Here is a 19,234-nt window from a genome sequence, read left to right on the forward strand (position 1 = left end):
TCCTCTGTCTGAAATCAATAAAGATATTTTTTTAAGAAAAATTGCCAGACTGACTCCAAAGTGGCTATAACATGTTGCATCCCCACCAGCAATAGTTGAGAGTTCCTGCTGCTCCACATCCTCGCCAGTATTTAGTGGTGTCAGTATTTTGGATTTTGGCCATTCTAATAGGTACATAGTGGGATCTCCTTGCTTTTTCATTTGCGCCTTCCTGATGACATTGAATGTGGAGCATATTTTCATACGCGTATCTCCTTCTGTAAGGTGTCTTGTTCAAACTTTTTGCCCATTTTCAATTGAGTTGTTTGTTCTCATATTATTGAGTTTTAAGAGGTCTTTGTATATTTTAAGTTTCATGTGTTTCTTTGTACTTTTGTTATTATGCCTGCTAGGAAACTTAAAATTCCCTACATGCCTCACATTGGAGCCTCACATCATGTTTACATTGGACACTAGTCTAAGGATGAACTGTGGTGCCAGAAAGACCCAGGGACAGCGTGTGCTGAAGGGACCAGCTGCTCACCCAGACTGTGAGGCAGGGGTGGGGCTGAGAGACAGTGCAAAGCACAACATTTTGGTGTGACACGTTCAACACACTTATTTTTGCAATCCCCGAAAACAAAACATTAAATTTCCAGCTTTTTAAAGTTAATTACCAAGTCATATGTGCAGCTGGCATGCTCATCTGATGGTTCCCCACCCCAGGCCCCAATCCAGCGCTGCGTCAGCGCTGTGTGTCAGGCCACTGCGTGTCACCTGGATTCCCTCTGCTCTCTGTTAATGGTTCGCTTGCTTCCAGCCCTCACTGATTTAGTCCATCCTGCTCACTTCAGTCAGACAGGTTTTTCAGAATACACATCTGCTCTTGCTACTGTTCTCTAAAACCTTCCATGACTCCCTATTCCTAACAGAATAAATCGCAAGCTCTTTGGCATGCGTCCTGGCAAGGAACAGAGGCACACTCACAGGCTGCACCCTGGGGAGGATGCGAGGGAGTGTTCACAAAAGTGCAAGCAGGTTCAGAGAAAGCACGGGAGACGAAGAAGGACCAGGCTGCCGGCAGCTGGTGTCCACCACCTCCTGCAGAGGAGAAGGGGCAGGGGGCGGGCAGTGACCGGTATAGGAGAGGGCTTGAGCTAGGGAAGGGCTATCTAACCACACTCTCCCCATTTCTCTGATCTCCCATGGCCTAAGCACAACCAGCAGACAGGACAAGAGACCTTGGAAGCTGGCCACAGGGTCAGTCTCACAGGTGGAGAAGGGGCATCCCACCTGAGGCTCAGGGGCGCACATCACCTGGATTCCTGCCAGCCCATAACTGCCTGCCCTGCTCCAGGCTGTTCACCTTCTCCTGGCCAAAAAAAATCCTTCTAAAATGCAAACCCCTTCACAGGACTCCCCTGAGTACAGCCCTTCATAGTGTCTGCCCCCGCTAGCTCTGTGGTGAGACCCCAAGACTTGTCACGAGCTGATGCTGCTCACCTCCTTGCTCTCCTCGCTCGCCTTAGGGTCACGAATGACAATGTTTGGCTCATCACAAACCCCTTAAAGAGCCATCCTCGGTCCCTTCCCCTCCTGGGCCCTGCTGCAGAGAGGGCCCCCTGCCAGGGAATCACCTTCACCCCCGCCCCTGGGCGGGCTGAGCTGCCATCAGCTGTGCCTTCTGTGACCAGTAGAGGGCACCGTGACATTGAGAGACAGCGAGTGACAGCAAGTGACAGCCTCTGGAGCCCATGCCTGGCCCAAGCTGCGGGAGCTAAGCTGTCAGCACCCACAGGCAAGGCCTCTTTCCTAATCATGCAATTGTGCTTTTCAAACTTTTTTTTTCCTACAATCCACTCTTTGAAATACGTTTTACCTTGCAGTTCAGCACACAGGTACGTGTATACTGATGATCGACTTTTAGGATTAACCTGCCAAAATCTGATTGCTGAAGGTATTTCATAGCGAAATCAATTCGAAAAATAGTTTAACAAAATTAAATTTAGTTGATTAATTAAAGTGTACTTTCGGTCTTTGTATCTTCAGCAAATTAGTTTTTAAACAGCCTGTTTTGGCCGGCCGGGCGTGGCTCAGCGGTTGAGCATCGACCTGGGATCCAGGCGATCGGGGTTCGATTCCCGGTCAGAGCACATGCCTGGGTTGCGGGCTCGATCCCCAGTCGGGGGCGTGCAGGAGGCAGACAATCAATGACTCTCTCATCATTGATGTTTCTATCTCTCTCTCTCCCTCTCCTTTCCTCTCTCTGAAATCAATAAAGATAAAAAATAAATAAACAGTTTGTTTTTATATGACTGACACTTTTACTTTGTAACATATCGATTTTTATTGAATACATGAAAGTATTTAGCAGTGAATGCATGAAATGGGTATTTTGGATTTTCAATGCAACTTCCTTTGAAATTTTTTTTAAATGCAGATGACAACAGTTATGAAAATTTGATTGTGTGAATAAAGGCCTATACAGCCTCCTTAAAATGAAACATTTAATTTCCTGTATTATTTATTTGCTTTCTGAGCAGCCAAATGCAAAACCAGGAAGCTGTCAGATTCGCAAGCTTCCCACTGGCAATTTCCTACTCGCTGGGGCTCATTTGAGCTTCACTGACTGCCACAAATGAAAACTCAATGTGTTCCTTCCTCCCCCCCTTGTCTGTCATTCTCACAGGCTCCCCCACTTCGCAGGTTCCTATGTACCACCCAGGGTGGGCCACCGACTCGAACGTGTTCCAGGAGATACACTTCTTCCTATAGAAGGTGTAGCCCTTCAAGTCATTTTCATTCTGCACAGCCAGGTGGGAAAGCTTCTTCTTCTGCGAGGTAAAAAGGGTGGATTAGCCAGCACAGCCTCTGAACGGGAAAACCCCGCCTGTGGGCTCTTGGAGCTCAGAGCCAAGCAGGAGGACAAGCAGCTCTTCTACCCACTACTTTCTGGAGGCGGTGCTCCTGCTGTACAGGCCAAGGTGAGAATTTGGGGAGAGGAAGAGGTGTTGCAGGTCCTGGCCTTCCCCTTTAGGGTGCCTGAGGGGACAGGAAATTGGATGGGAGGGCTCACCTTCAGCTGCAGGGATGGCTGGCCTTTTTTCTTGTCTATCTCACAGCAAAGACAGAGCTCTCCATTAGAGACTGCCAGGAGAACTATGTTTCCCTTCCCATGGCCTGAGCATTTGTGACAGGCTAAGACAGAGAAGGTCTCTGGGAAAAGACAGTCACAGAAAGGGGGTTGGTCCTCAGAGCAGGGATGAGGCCTCCTGTCTGCTGGGGCTTCTGGCTCCTTCACTCGGTCCATGCCTCCCCCTCCCCCACAGTCCACAAAGACTTCCCTCAGTTCTGATCACCCTCGCAGACCCACCATTCCATTCCTAGAAGTCCTTGGGACTCCTCCACCCCACTGCCCACCCCTTGTTGGAGCTGGAGGTGTCCTACAACCTTAGTTGAGCCCTGCAGGAAGGCCTTCACCTGGCTGCAGGGGCGGGGGAGGGGGGGAGACAACCAAGAGAGAGTCACCTGGCTTTATGTAGCTTTTATTTGGAACTGCTATGAGCTTCCCAGAGTCCAACACCAATACTTTGTGGTCCCGGTCATAAAAGATGAATTTCTGTGGTTCTTGGTTTGCCACTTTTGGACCTAGATCAATATAACCAGGTGTCAACTCTTCATGTTGAATGGGAAACTCGATCCTTTGTAGCCCACAAGGAGGGGCCCAGCCCAGCCTTCTCCCTGCTTGTGGGCTTGGACATCAGCCCACTGAAGACTTCTCCCACCCCAGGCTTCCAGCCTTGCTCCAGACCAGCAACTCAGCACATACATAAGCACATGGGCTCCCAGTTTTGACACATGGGTTCAAATCCAAGCCCTGTGACTTACTGCTTTATGACATAGGAGAAGTCGCTAATCTCTCCAAACCTCAATGTCTTCCTGTGTAAAATGGGGGTAATAACAGCACCTACCTTCCAGGAGCATCACTCAAATGAATGACACTTAGCCAGGAGTCTGAGGATGGAAAGAACTACGGACATGTTAATCCTTTCTTCTTAACCCCCTCTTCTGCACCCTCTCCCAGGGACACCATGCTCCCAGCAGTGCCTGGGGGAAACAGATCCTTGCTATGGCCAGGCCAGGGGAGGGCTAGCCGAGGGAGGTGAGAACTGGAGGCAGGAAGCACCCAGGAGCCAGCATCCTGAAGGCCAGCTGGCACTGCAGCTCCCACAGAAAGCTGCAGGGCTTGGGCCTGGCCCTGCAAGAACCTTCTAAATAGGCAGGACCATTGTGACAGTGGCCCGGGATTTCCCCAGGACAGGGCTCCCCAGTCCTGCCCACAGGTGGGGCCCCGCATAGAAACCCTCCCTACCCGGCCTCTGAAAGGGCAGCTGGCCCGCCCCTCTGTGGGAGCTCAGGCACTTGGCTGATGGGGGCAGGAGCCCACAGCTGGGCCAATGACCATCGTGGATGGTGGTTGTAAAATGTCAAATATGATAATACAGTAACCACTGCACTCAGTGGTGCTACCATGTAATTATCTCTGATGGGTAATTACAGTGTAGAGATGAAACCTGAGGCCTCACTCTCCTCCCATGCAGTAAGCACAGGCCCCTGACTGGTCCCCTCCTGCCCTGGCAACGAGGACTCTTCCTATAACACTGGCTCTCTGTCGCCTCCTCCCTGGAGCCCTCCTTAGCACCCTCTGTGTGGGAGGCCTCCTCTCTGGGTGGCCGCAGTACTCTGCACACACACCTGTAGCATAGGTGTTGGTGTCCCTGTCTCGTCTCCCTACAGCACTGGAAGCTCCTGAGCGCAGGTCCCCTGTCTAACTTGGCACAACCCTCCTCAGCCCCAGCCTAGTGCCCCAAGTGTCACAGACACCCAGTGTTTATTGCAGGGATAAGTGGCCCAGGCAAGATCCTAAGTAACTCTGCAATGACATGGGATCAAGTGAGACCCGTAGGTCACAGCCCTGCTTACACTAGAATCTCCTCAGGAGCTCTTTTGGGCCCACCCCCACCCCCATTCTGAGTTCATGGAACTCATGCAGGTTGATTCAGAATCATGAAACCAGATAAACTCTAAACCTTCCAATTTCTCCACCATTAACCACACCTCACCTGCAATTCTGCCTTTCTATCGGCCCCAGGGCTGGTGATGCTGCTGGTCTGAGGGCCACCTGGCTGCATGTTGGGCCACCTGGTGGGTGATGTTTTAAGACCATGGATGCCTGGGCCTCACACCCCCAAGATTCTGATTCAGTTGGTCCAGAGTGACACCCAGACAAACTACATAAGTTGCATTTCTAGCACCAGCATTGTGCTTCTTAACTTTTAAATATTTCCTAAACATGTTCTTTTCCTTCTGTTTCCCTCCTATCATAGCCTGAATCGGGGCCCCACCATCTCGCAGTCACGCTTGTGCATGTCCCGTCTCGCTGACCCAAATCCATTCCTCCAAAAGTCCTTCTCGAGGCCTCAGTAAAGTTGTCAGTGTTCCAGGGGCTGGTAGTCTTTCCTGCAGAGCAGTGGCCCTCACTCTCCTGTGTATCCCAGTAACCCTGGTGGCTGCACAGACACAGACTCCTGAGCCTCAGACCCTGAGCTTCTAATACAAGAGTCCACAGTGGAGCCAGAGAATCTTCATTCCCAACAAATTTCCAGGAGCTGTTGCTGTTCCTGGTCCAAGGACCACACACTGAGAACCTCTGCCTCCAGGTGGGAGGGAGCACAGCCCTGAGGAGAAGTCAGAATAGGCCCGACAGACAGCTTGTGTGGCAGCTCCACCAGCTGGGGCACAGCGCAGAGCAGGAGCAGTCACCTCCACACAAGATCAAAACCACCAGACCACCCAAGGCAGCAGCAGTGGTGGCTCCCAGGCCCACGAGGCCATCCCGGTGCCATGTGCACCTCATCTCGTTTGGGGCTCACTGCGCTTTTCCACAGGGAGGAAATTGAGGCCCAGTGATCACATATGGCCTGTGGTGGAGCTGGGGCTCAGGCCCAGATCTCCTGACTCTGCCCTGTGCAGGGGGTGGTGACGGGAGCCTGAAACCTGACTTGGGCAGACAGTTCCTCTTGGGTATAGTCCCTCAAATTCCAGCATCTGTCGCTCACTGCCTGTGCACCTGGGGCAGGTTGCCCCCCTCTCTTCCTCAGGTTCTACACTAGGAGAGAGGCGATACTAACTTTTCCTCCTGGGGTCACTGTAAGGGCCACATGCAGCCTGTGGGAAGGTCTAGCCTAGCGCACCTGTGGCACTCGGTGGTGTGGGTCCCCCACACGCCCATCCTGCCCAGTTCCCGGCTTTCATAGGCACTGTGACGAGGTCAGGGTTGCCAGCAACAGTCAGAAGAGGAACCTGGATGGTTCCCAGGCTCAAACCCTTCCTTCTCCTGAGCCACTCAGCAGGGATGTGTGGCCTTCTCTCTCTGCAGACCCCAAGGCCCATCTTTCTTACTGACCCTGCTGATATTTGCCTCTACAGAGAAGTCTCAGCCCTACCCGGCACCCTTAGGTGTTCCTCATCTCTGGTTTTCCCACTCCCCTGAGAGAGCCCAGGGGCACCATCCCTATCCCACCCTCACCAGGCCACCTGAGGGCCATACCTGCATGCATGGAGCTCAGGGAGGCGAGGCTTGGGCCTGGCTCCAGGGCGCCACTGGCCGGGTCTGGAATCAGAGACAGCAAGGTTGGCATGCGCATTGGGATTTTTCAAGGACTTAGGGCCCCGGGACCATTTAATGCCTTACTTATTTTTGGTATGTTTTCAGAAACACTAAGAAAAGAGACAGTAATGATATTAAAAATAGCTTTTCTGGTTGAAAATGGTGGAAATGGAGATGAAATGGAGCTAAGTGCAGAACTTGCTACAAATATCACGCACATACATCACCCACAACTGCAAGGATAACAGGTCAGAGCGAGTGTGGGAGCCACCTCGTAGCCCCTGCCCCAGGAGCGGGGCGGGGCCCAAGCCTCTCGGTGTAACTGTTAGTGGACCCACAGTTGTCAGACCAACGTCCTGATGTTTAGTCTCCAACTATGATGCCCACATATGAACCCAAAGCTCAGGATGTGGCCTCTGGCATGTCACAGGCCTCTCCCTTCACACTTGCACATTGGACAGTCACATGGGTCAAAATTCTGCTTTTAATGTCTCCCTTGAGCCAACGCCCAAGGGCCTTCCTCCAGGGAGTGCTCAGCTCTGAGCTACTGCCCACCCAGACTCAGAGACCCCCCGCAGGTCCCTCCTCTGCTGGGCAGTCAGGGGACACAGAGGCGCATGTGGAGGATTCAAAACCACCCAGTTGGTGAGTCAGGACATCAAACCTGAGTCTCTGATAAAATTGACCTATTTATCTACCACCTGCTGCCCCTGAGCACCTGCCACTGAGCTACATTTTCCGTAGAGGATTACTGTCATCTAACTCACCTACCAGGGAAATCCTCAAAGCTCATTCCCATGCAAGGTCCCCCAGGAGGCCAGGTCACTGCACAGCTCCCCACAGGGTCCTGCCTCAGGAGCTGCTCTTGGGCCCCAGGTGCATTTTCATGAGAACTCACCTTCTGAGCTGCTCTGGGCTGCAGCTCCTTCCCAGTCTGCAGAGTCCATCACATCCGCGTTCTCCTCCTGAAAGGACATTTTCAGTGTGATGAAATGATGCGACACGACCTGCGTGGACAGGAAGGACACTGGTTACGGCACCATCTGACCCCAGGGAGCCTTGTCGGATGCCCTGCATGTGGAACAGGCCGCCGGCTTCCCTCTCTGCTGCGAACTGTTTGCTGCGTCCAGGGTGGCCTTGCAGGGCCCACCATGGTCTTCCCTTTAGCACTCTTTCTTGGCTCTTTGCCCCTCCAGTGTGACATTTTCCAACCTGTGGGTCACAATATCACTTTTACGAATCTCGACAACATTTTATAAAAATGAAGTAGGAAGTTCAAACTGTATTGCTCTAATTCCAGGGCTGGCAAACTATAGCCCACAGGCCAAATCCATCCCACTCTTGTTTTTTAAATAAAATGTTATTGGAACACAGCCATGCCCTTGTTTGCAGGTCTCCCATGGCTGTTCTCCAGCTATGAAGCAAAGATGAGTATTGAAGGAGAGGTCATCTGGCCAGCAAAGCCTATAATGCTGATCCTCCCAACTTTTACAGAAAAAATTGTCACACCTCCTGCTATAGTCTAAACTTTGCAAAAAAATGCAAAGTTTCTACCCTGGCCGGTGTAGCTCAGATGGTTGGGTGTTGTCCCTTGCACCAAAAGGTTGCCAGTTCGATTCCTGGTCAGGGCACATGTCCAGGTTTCAGGCTCGATCCCCAGTAGGGGTCATGAAGGAGGTAGCAGTCAATGTTTCTCTCTCTCTCCCTCTCCTTTCCTTTCTCTCCAAAAAATCAATAAAAATGTGTGCGTTTTGTTTTGTTTTGTTTTTTAAAAAGGCAGTTTCTTTGCAGCCTCTTGTCGTGGAAAAGGGAGCCTCCAAATAGTCCCAAGAGGCTCAGCTCCTGATGTGTTAAGGCCGCTGACACAGGCATTGCCCTCCCCAATACCGTGGGTCACTTCTCACTCGGCTCACACAGAATCTTCCCCAGCACCAGTTCAGGGCCACACAGTGAGGGCGGGGCAAAAATTCTTGTTCCTGAAAACCTTCAAGATGAAAGGTTTTCAAGATGAAAACCTTGAGTGACTTCTCAAGGGCCACACACCACTTTTAAGATTGCAGATGGGCAATTTACGTGGAAAACCAAACCTCCAAGAATGGCTTAGGTGTGCGACAAAGGGAACTAAATGGTTTCGCAAAAAATAAAAATGATAAGGAAGGGCTCCAGGGCTAGGCAGCAAGGACAGTGAGGAACAGGGGTGGATGGTCACCTGTGGCCCTGGGGTTGGGGAGACCTGATGGAGCTTAAACGAATCGATGGATATCCACTATTTGATTTTACATTGCTTGGTTTTTGTCTGCATCCCCAGAGCCCACCAAGCACAACTGCCTTTGCAGTTTGAGGGGTAAACTGAGGGACACAGAGAATTGGTGGCACTAGAGAAGGCGGAGAATTTGGCACATCAGAACAAGACCATCAGAACAAGGTCTCTGGCAGAAAGAAATGTAGGTGCCCAAATATGTAAAGATACTGGTGCTGCTGCTGGAGTACAAAGTGACGCCCACGGGCAGGAGGACCTGCAGATGTCCCCGTGAGCTGCCTAAGGAATGGGCCACCTACCTCAGTATAAATGCAAGTTGGGGCCACAAGGCTCCCTGAAGAAGCAGTGCATTTGGCACCTGAGATCCATCTCTTCCCACCTAGGAACACTCAAAATACGGCGGCCCAATGTCTCTTTCTGAAGACCAGTACTTCCCAGACTCTGAAATCAGACTACTCAGCCTTTAGAAAAGGTGCCAGCGTCTTCCTAAGGTGTCCAAGCTCGGTGTGCGGCCTGGCCCTGCAGCAAGGCCCTGCCTATTGGGGAAGCCATCCTAGGAGACACCGGGCTGCAGCTGGGCTGAGAGCCAAGGGGCCTAGGCAGGTGTCAGAGCTAATATTTAGACATTTGGGGAGTCCATAGAGAGGCATCTTGAGCCAGGGGGTGAGGACCACCTACCTGGGCCAGGGATCCCCGCTGTCCGTGGCTCTGTCTTGGGCACCGGGAGCTCTGGCCTCTGTCCTCAGGATCTCTGACCTGAAGGAACCAGGTCTCAGCCTCATTATGAATAATCAGTTTGGGAGTACATATGCCATGGAGCATTCCTTCAGCCGATAATAGCACCTTAGGTTATCAGTCATTACTCATGGCATGCATTTTCTCTCTTTGGGCATAAACAAATTCCTGCGGGGTGGTGTCACTCTGCCCAGGACTGGGGCACATCCATTCAACCCAGTTCAACGACAAAGGTGTGGGGAAGAGGGGTGAGGAAAAGAGAGGGAGATGCAAGGTGCAGGTCAGGCGGTGAGCCTGGGGCTGCAGGAAGCCCCTGTCCTCACTTGAATTCTTTGCCCCAGTCCCAGAGAAAAATGTCCTCCTGTCCCCTCTCCTCCAGATGCACTCTAGGACCTCACTGACACCCCTCCACTTTTGTTTCAACAGAGGCATGCAAAGCTCCCCGCCCCCAACCCCACCCCCCGCCAAGGGAGCTTTGATCAGGGCCCCCAACGACCAGCTTCTCTCTACAGCCTGCTGGTGTTTCCTTGTCTCTTGCATTGCATTTGCCTCACAACACCAGAAAGAGCCAGTCGTTTCAGACGAAAATCCACACAACCAAGTAAGATCACAGCTTCTGGGCACCACCACCAGCACCACTGAACACGGGAACAAAGCAACAACCACAGCTGTCAGCTGCAGGGCCTGGGCTGAGCCCATGGCTTTCTGTCTTTATCTCCCTGGTGCTCTGATGATCCTGCTGGCAGGGCTGTCCTCACTGCTTACCGGACAAAAGACAGAGCAGTGTCAGGGGTTAAGCAAAAACCTAGTAACGGGCAGCACAGGGTTATAGCGCAGGCCTTTCTGAGTGTGTGGTGGCTCTGTCCCTTACACAGTCTCTCCTAGTCACTTTCCACACACACATCTATCTAACATGCAGATAGAGAAGTGTGTTGCACAGGTTATTTTATAACATGTCTTTCCTATTAACAGTGCATCTTGCTATTTCTATTCAATATATCTCAATCATTTCACTTGATCAATACTTTTTTACAACTTTTTTTTTTTTTTCCTTTGGTTAAATACGTTTTTATCGATTTCAGAGAGAGGAAAGGAGAGGGAGAGAAAGATAGAAACATCAGTGATGAGAGAGTCATTGATCGGCTGCCTCCTGCACACACCCTGCTGGGGATCGAGCCCACAACCCAGGCATGTGCCCTGACCGGAATCGAACCATGACCTCCTGGTTCATAGGTCAACACTCAGCCACTGAGCCACACGGGCTGGGCTACAACATTTTTATTTTTTTTTAAATCGCTGCAAAATACTCCATTCTTCACCTAAAGACCTGGAAAAATGTTATTTCCTTGACAGCTGGAATTAAAATCCCTATTTTGTCTGTTAAATTCCTAGAGAGATCTTTGGAGAATTTCTTCATACACCTTTGGGGTGGGGTTGAGATGGCGAAGGAAAAGATGACATAAAAGCAAAGTCAAAATAGTCACTAAACTGCCTCCCAGGCAGGCACTCCTGTTCTCAGGGCTCAGGAGAAGGGGGTGGGAGGCGCCCTGTGGGGGGGTATAGGAAACAGGCTTGTAGAGACCGCCCAGGGCCCCGCACAGGGAGGGAGCAGAGAGAGAAGTCATCTCTTTGAGGGGCTGTGATGTCGTGGGTGTGGAGCACCCACCACAAACTCACTGATATTGCCTCCCCACACACGACCTCAATAAAGTTGGAAATCTGACCACCGTCAATGCACAACAGGATGCTCTTTGTTCACTCACTTGCATTTTTATTTGTGGGAGGTTGAGAAAGAGCACAAGGGACAGTTTGTGTGTCACATGTGTATAAACCTTATTAAAGTAATCCCCAGTGTTGAACATTTGGGTTTTCATTTTTACACTGTTACATACAATGTCATGCTAAATGTGCTTGGGCTTAAACCTTTGCTGACATCATTGATTATGTTCATGGGATAAAGTCCTAGAAGTGTAATTGCTGGGTCAAAGCATATACATATTTTTCTTATATGCTTTTTTAAATTTTGCATTGCACGGTTATTTTTTTAAATTTTTATTTATTGATTTTAAAGAGAGAGGAAGGGAGAGAGAGAGAGAAAGGAACATCAGTTTGTTGTTCCACTTATTTATGCATTCATTGGTTGATTCTTATATGTGCCCTGACCAGGGATCGAACCTGCAACCTGGACTTATCGGGACTACACTCTAAACAACAGAGCTACCCAGCCTGGGCTTACAGTGACTTTTAAGGAATCTAATTTATTAGATCATTTTTTTCACTTATTTAACCTTATAGAGCCATCACCATTCACACTTTTTGACAGGTTGTATTTTGCTACTTCTATGTGTATTTGGTGAACTTATGTTTTCTGTGTGTATATGGGGGTGTCTATATGCTTTATGTGTATATACTTTGTGTGCATGTATGTTTTCTTGGAGCGTGTGTGTCTTTTATGTGTATGTTTGTGTGTTGTATTTTGTGGGTATATTTTACTATGTGCTGTGTATTTTGTGGCTGTATGTGTTTTGTGTATGTGTTATGTGTGCATTGTGTATGTTGTTGGTAAGTTGTGTGTTGTGTGTATTTTATTGGAGTGTGCATATTTTCTCCATGTGTGTTTTGGGGGCAGCCTTCCCTTCCTTGGTGTCTACTCAGCATACACAGGGCTCAGTGTTGCACCAGGTTCATTTACGTACCAGGCCTCCCCTGCTTTAGGCCAAGTACAAACTGCGGCAGAATTACAGGCTCCGTTTCGAACCAGCCCCGTGGTCAGGGCGCAGGAGGGGCTGAGACATCCTGCCTTCATTTCATGAGAATTATGAGGTGGCTGCACGGCACAGCGGCTGACAGGGGACCCCAGTCATTCTTGCCGCCACTCTGTGGCAGTCTGAGACCACTGGCCCACTGAGGGGTTCCACCTGCAAACTTGCTCAAGTGGCTACTTGGCGAGACAGCCTGTAACTCAACCAGCACAATCAGGCAGTATGTGCTCCTGAGCTGACACTGGCCTGACAGGTGGGGGAGGCCAGCGCCTGGTCACTGAGGGACAGAGGCTGCTCCTCAGGTGACACAGCGAAGACATCCATCCTTTCTGAGATCTGACAGTTTGCCATTTGGAACTTCCACCTGTGGCGTCTGGCAATGGGCCTATTTCCTGTCCACAAGTTGGTTCAGAAACTTGCTACTAGTTTTTTGTTATTTGTGCCATAGGATGTGAGTATTAACAGAGACGGGGGACACTCCGAAGAAAATGTTTACAGATTTCTCTTCTTGGGATTTCCAAGAGCACCCCACCCCCTGGCTACAATCACATTTTTAAACTGCTGTCACTATAGAGTTTCTTAGGATCTCATCCCTGCTGTAAGCACCTAGTGTCCGTGACGCTTGGGGCACTAGGCTGGGGCCGAGGAGGATTGTGCCAAGTCAGACAGGGGACCTGCGCTCAGGAGCTTCCAGTGCTGTAGGGAGACGAGACAGGGACACCAACACCTATGCTGCAGGTGTGTGTGCAGAGTACTGCGGCCACCCAGAGAGGAGGCCTCCCACACAGAGGGTGCTAAGGAGGGCTCCAGGGAGGAGGCGACAGAGAGCTGTTATTACCCATCAGAGATAATTACATGGCAGCATTACTGAGTGCAGTGGTTACTGTATTCTCATATTTGACATTTTACAACCACCATCCACGATGGTCATTGGCCCAGCTGTGGGCTCCTGCCCCCATCAGCCAAGTGCCTGAGCTCCCACAGAGGGGCGGGCCAGCTGCCCTTTCAGAGGCGGGGTAGGGAGGGTTTCTATGCAGGGCCCCACCTGTGGGCAGGACTGGGGAGCCCTGCCCTGGGGAAATCCCGGGCCACTGTCACAATGGTCCTGCCTATTTAGAGAGGCTCTTGCAAGGCCAGGTGCAAACCCTGCACCTTCAGGATGCTGGCTCCTGGGTGCTTCCTGCCTCCAGCTCTCACCTCCTTCTGCTGGCCCTCCACTGGCCCAGCCAGGGCAAGGATGCGTCGCCCTGCTCACATTGCTGAGAGCATGGTGTCCCCGGGAAAGGGCACAGGACAGAGGAGTAAGAAGAAGAATTACCACCACAACAATATTAAACAACATACTGATGTTTTCTCCATGGTCCAGGCACCTTGCTAAATCCTGTTCACTAAATAACTTTTTAAATTCTTCCAACAACCCTATTTGGTCTGCCCTATGACAATCCTCATTTCATGGAGGCGAACACTGAGGTTGGAAGAATTTATTAAGTTGTTCTAAGTCCCACAACTACCGAGGGCAGGCCTCGGGGATACTGCGGGTTGGGCTACAAGCCACCCTAAAGAGAGCACCCCAGAAAGCCAGGCGCAATCGCTCGCAGGTGGAGGGTCGTGCCTCCTACTGGTAAAAACACAAGTGAAGCGCAGTGAAACGAGCCCACCTTATGTGAGAGAGCTCGGGTTTGAGCCCGAGTCTGCCTAACTCGGGAGCCCAGGTGCTGAGAAGATGGGTCACGTTCTTTTCATTAAACTTAGGGACGTGGCAAACAGGGACAGCCCTGAGCCCCCAGAGGCCTGGAGTGGGCCGGGAAGGCTCAGCCCACTCTCCAGGTGAAATGCTGCTAGGTGCTGGTTAGACTGATCCCGGCTCTGATGAAAACCAAAAACCCATCAAAGTCAGTGTTCAGGCCACGTACCAGAAGCTCTGGTCCTGGGAGTGCGACATTTCAAAGCCACCTGCAAACAGGAGAAGCCGGGATGACCATCCTCCCTGCCTGTCCCCGGGAAGCAAGCAAGCGAGCGCCTTCTCCTGGCCTCCAGAGCCCCTGGCAGGGGCAACCTGAGGAAAATGCCAGAAACTTTTAGGAGTTTGGCGGAAGGGCTGGAAAGATTCCTGCTCTGAGAGGGGTCTTTCTAGAAAGGCTGGAACCAAGAAAGATCCAGACCTTCAGAAGGAGAACAGGAGGAGCGCAGAGGCTTGGAGCAGCAGGATGGGGTGGGAGAGGGGACGTGGACCCCAGAGCCGGGGGAGGGGTTATGGGCCACACCTAACGCCTCACAGGTTCCAGGGAAGATCCCCCCCAGTCCCCCCCGCCCCCGCTCCAGGACTGGTCTTACTCACTGACAGTTGTTTTCCAGACACAACTCTATTTAATCTCACACTTAGGCTCAGTCATGCAGAGAAAGGAAGTATGTGGTATCTAAGGAGGAGCCCCATCTCCACTGTGACAAGGACAGAGGGCAAGCCCAGCACTGGAGCTGAAGGGCCTGTAACTCAGGAAATTCGTTTCCAGTCTTGCAGCACCGAGGGAAGTTCCCCAGGGACCCGGGGAGATGCAAAGGGCAGAGAATTGTCCTCTCCTTTCTGCGCTTTCCTCCCTGGCCCGAAGACAGAAAGTCTGCCTCTCGGGCCTTTGGGGGCCCCTCTTGAGCCCGTGGCTCTTCCCTCTTTGCTGACTCAGGGTCACGCAGCTTCATGTCTGGGGGTGTCTTCCTCCTGGAGGGATACTGGGGGTCTCCACACCATGTGGGCCCGCAGTCCTGGGGAGGGGACCATGCTGGGGAGATCACAGTGCTCAGCTGGGCAGCTAGTCCCCAGGCCTGGTCTCAGTGGGGTGAGTAATGGGAAACCCAACGAAGTGTATGTTCTGTAGTCCCATGGTCAAAGAACTGGCGTTTGACTCCTGCATCTTAGGCCACATAGAGGCTGTCACCTCTCATGACCTGTCCAGGAGTGTCCAGCAGGACGGCAACAAGGTTCACTGTGTACTCTAGAACTGGCCAGGCCCAGGGGGCCAGACAGTGCTGGGAAACTGACAGCTACAGACGCCCAGAGGAGACATCAGTGTGGTGTCCAGAGCACAGGGCTGAGGGAGCAGGAGGATGCTCTGTGTCTGTGAGCATTTGACAGGAAAGACAGAAGCAGGTCCCACCCAGGCAGTAGCAAGGCCCAGCAGGTGGGAGGACCACAGGGCAAGGAACCTGGGTCAGGTGGTGTCACACATCCAGTGGCACATCCAGCCAGCATCTGAGAGGCCCATCAGCAGGTGGCTGGGGCCTCATTGCTGGCAAGAGCCAGGAGAGCAGTCACTTCTCAGGGGCCAGAGGAGTGAGCAGGACAGAATCCAGATCAGGACACAGAGGTAGAAGGTGGAGGAAGTTATGGGATGTTGTGCTTGCTAGAAAAGCTTTAGAAGTCAGTGAAGGGATGGCTGCCAACCCATTATTATTGCTATTAACTAACATCTCCTGACCGTCTGTCTTTCTTCCCAACCTCCCGTTTCCCACCAGTGTCCCAGTGTCCATATGTAAATGTTTGACAGATATTCCGCAAACGTTATGTACAGTATTCCATACACGGCCAGGAAGGCAACTGTATTAATCTCATTGGGCAGATGTTTTTTGTTTTTGTTTGTTTTTTTGGTAATCCTCACCAAAAGGATATTTTTTCCATTGATTTTTAGAGAGAGTGGAAGGGAGGGAGGCAGAGAAAGAGATTGGTTGCCTCCCACACAGGCCCAGACCAGGGCCTGGGCTGGAACCTGCAACCCTGCTATGTGCCCTTGACTGGGAATTAAACCCTAGACTCTGGTGCGTGGGCTGACACTCTACCCACTGAGCCACACCACGGTCTACATCAATGCGTACAGGAGATGAAGGTTAAATTCATTTTTGGAGAGAGAGAGAAACACATCAATTGGCTGCCTCCCACATGTGCTAAGGATTGAACCTGCAACCAAGGTACATGCCCTTGACTAGAACTGAACCCGAGAACCTTCAGTCTGTGGGCCAATGCTCAAACCACTGAGCCAAACCAACCAGAGCCAGGTACAGTATTTGGTGTCGGATATTTCTTGGAGCTAATGTTACTGCTTCTGTTTAGAAAGTTCACTGGTCCCAAAGGTCTCTCCTTTTCTTTAAGCCATATTAGTGACATTGAACTCACTTTGCTTATTCAGAGTGAGCCTTACTAGAGCCTGTACTTCCCTGAAACTCCGCTGGAATCTGATGGGCGTGAAGACAACCTCCAGGAAGCCAAGAAAGTGAGCAAAACATCCACGCCCCTTCCTCTAAATCTACTTCTACGTTACACACAATTCTAAAGTTTTTTTAAGTCAGATTTTCCAAAGAGGAAAATAATTAGAAGCATAAAAAAAATGTCCAGTTTATGAACATAAGGAGAAATCCCTCCCAACCCTCACCGCCACCCCCAATAAAATGCAGTCCAAGGAATATGAAAGTCAAGATTGATGGTGGAAATGGGAGGAAACATTCTTCTTGAAGCTAAAGCTTCCTGTGTAGCTCCAATAAGAATGTGGGATTGATGGTGGAATAGGCACACAGATCAATGAGAAGCAGACTCACACAAATGTGCCCAGTTGATTTTTGTCAAAGGAGCAAAAGCAATTTAGTGGTGGAATAATGAGCTTTTCAATAAATGAGGCTGGACAATTAGACATCCATAGGCAAAAAATTAACCTCAACCTAAACCTCAAACCATATACAAAAATTAACTAAAAATGGATCATGGACTTAAATGCAAAACAAATCTTTAAAAGCTCTAGAAAAAAAAATAGAGAAAATCTTTGGTACCTAGAAGCATGCAAGGAGTTCTCAGACTTGACAACAAAAGTATGATCCATAAGAGAAAAAAATTGATGATTTGGACTTCATCAAAATTAAAACATTTGCTCTGTAAAATACCCTGTTAGACGGATGAGAAAACAAATTACAGACTGGGAGAAAATCACGTCTGGTAAAAAACATGTATTTAGAATATGAAGAACCATCAAACTCAATATTTAAAAATGAACAATGCAATTTAAAAATGGGCAAAACACATAGACAGTTATTTCATCAATATACTGATGACAAATAAATACATGAAAAAATATCCAGCATCTTTAACCATTAGAAAAATACAGATTAAAGCCACAATGAGATATCGATACACACTTATCAGAATGTCTAAAGTGAAAAAATAATGATAACACCAAATGCTGGTGAAGATGTAGAGAAACTGGTCAGTCACACATTGTGGTGGAAATATAACATGGCACAGCCACTCTGAAAAACAGTTTGGCAAGTTCCTTTTAAAGCTAAAAATAACCTACCATATGACCTAGCGATTGCACTCTGGCATGTAGTCCACAGAAATGAAGATTTAAGATCACACAAAAACCTATACAGAAGTGTTTTGTGGTATCTTTATTTGTAACAGCACAAACTGGAAGCTGTCCAATGACCTTCAGTGGGAAACGATAAACTGTGGCACATCCATCGCGTGGAATATTACTCAGTCATGAAAAAGAGCGGACTGTTGATACGCCCAACACCTTAGATGAACCTCAAGGAAATTATGCTGAGTGAAGAAAAGCCAATCTCAAAAGAGTACCTACTTCACGATTTCATTTATATAATACTCATTAAATAGCGTAATTATAGAGATGAAGTGGTTTCCAGGGATTAGGAGTGGGGGATGAGGTGAGGTGTCTAGAAATGGGGAGCAAGAGGAAGCTGTGTGGTGATGATAGTTAAGTACCTTGATTGTGGTGATTACACGGAGCTACACGTGTGATAAAATTGCATAGAGCTAGCTGCACACGCACACACAAATGAGCGCATATGTAACATGAAATCTGAGTGAGCTCTGCGGGGTGTGCCAATGTCCAGGTCCTGCTTTTGATATTGTTCTGTAATAACACAAGATGTTGTCGCTGGGAGAAGCTGGGTGAAGGGCGCTCAGGACCTCCTGTATGTTCTTTTGTACTTTCCCGCAAATCTATAATTATTTCGAAATAAAGTGCTTTTAAAGCCTGTATCATTTTCATTTTAAAAGGCCCCTTTTACTCTTGGAACTCACATCTCTATACAGTGATCAGGATACATCACTAAAGGTCCCTGGCCTCCCGGAACTCACAGTTCCTACCGATTCATTTTGGAACCCTGGCCAAGTCACTTCTCTTCCCATCTTCAAATTGAAGATCAAATGACATAAAAACTCTTGCAATTCTTGAGATGAAGAGCCTCCTATGGACTGGGAAGGATGCCACGTAATATGAAGGAGGGGTTTCAGTCAGTCATAAACGACAGGGGACAGCACCAGGACACGGTGGAGAGATACCGAAATGAGGACCATTGCGCACATGGTCTGGGCCCTGCAGCCCAGCTGGTGTGGCAGCTGGTAGAGTAGGAGGAAAATGGGGGCTTCTGGAACATGTGTGAGCTAATGAGCAGGAATGGGGAAGACGTGGGAGCAGTGCCAGCTGCCTGCTGACCAAGCCACACCCACTCGTGGGTAGGAGCACCCAGCCTGCAAGCAGAGCTCCACCTTGCCCTCCAGCCCCCACTGGTTGTCAGGATTTGGTCGTGCTCTCACTGCCCTAAGCTGGTGACTAGGTGCCAGCATATCCAGTTCCATCTGTTAGCCAGTGACTCCCATTTTTACATCTTTAGCCCTCACCTCTCCGGTGGAATCCAGACTGGGTTATCTAACTACCAACTTGACGTTGACACCTGGCCCCGAACTGCAAATGGCCAAACCAAGCTCTTGATTCCCTGCCACCTACACCTGCTTCCTCCCCAGTGTTCCCCTCAGGGTTTGCACCCCTG

At 50.0% G+C, this 19,234-nt stretch overlaps 1 protein-coding gene across 1 annotated transcript; it reads right to left on the minus strand.

Moving 5' to 3' along the window:
• Nucleotides 1-999: 999 nt before the first annotated feature.
• Nucleotides 1,000-7,626, minus strand: IL37 (interleukin 37; the record flags this gene model as incomplete). The annotated part of the gene is made up of 6 exons (XM_081156429.1): nucleotides 1,000-1,080; nucleotides 2,667-2,813; nucleotides 3,056-3,195; nucleotides 3,508-3,627; nucleotides 6,590-6,652; nucleotides 7,548-7,626. 6 exons carry the CDS (start codon nucleotides 7,624-7,626, stop codon nucleotides 1,000-1,002), a joined length of 630 nt encoding a protein of 209 aa, XP_081012555.1.
• Nucleotides 7,627-19,234: the final 11,608 nt, after the last annotated feature.

The sequence above is a fragment of the Miniopterus schreibersii genome, assembly GCF_964146895.1.
Source record: "Miniopterus schreibersii genome assembly, chromosome: 13".
NCBI classification, from domain to species: domain Eukaryota; kingdom Metazoa; phylum Chordata; class Mammalia; order Chiroptera; family Miniopteridae; genus Miniopterus; species Miniopterus schreibersii.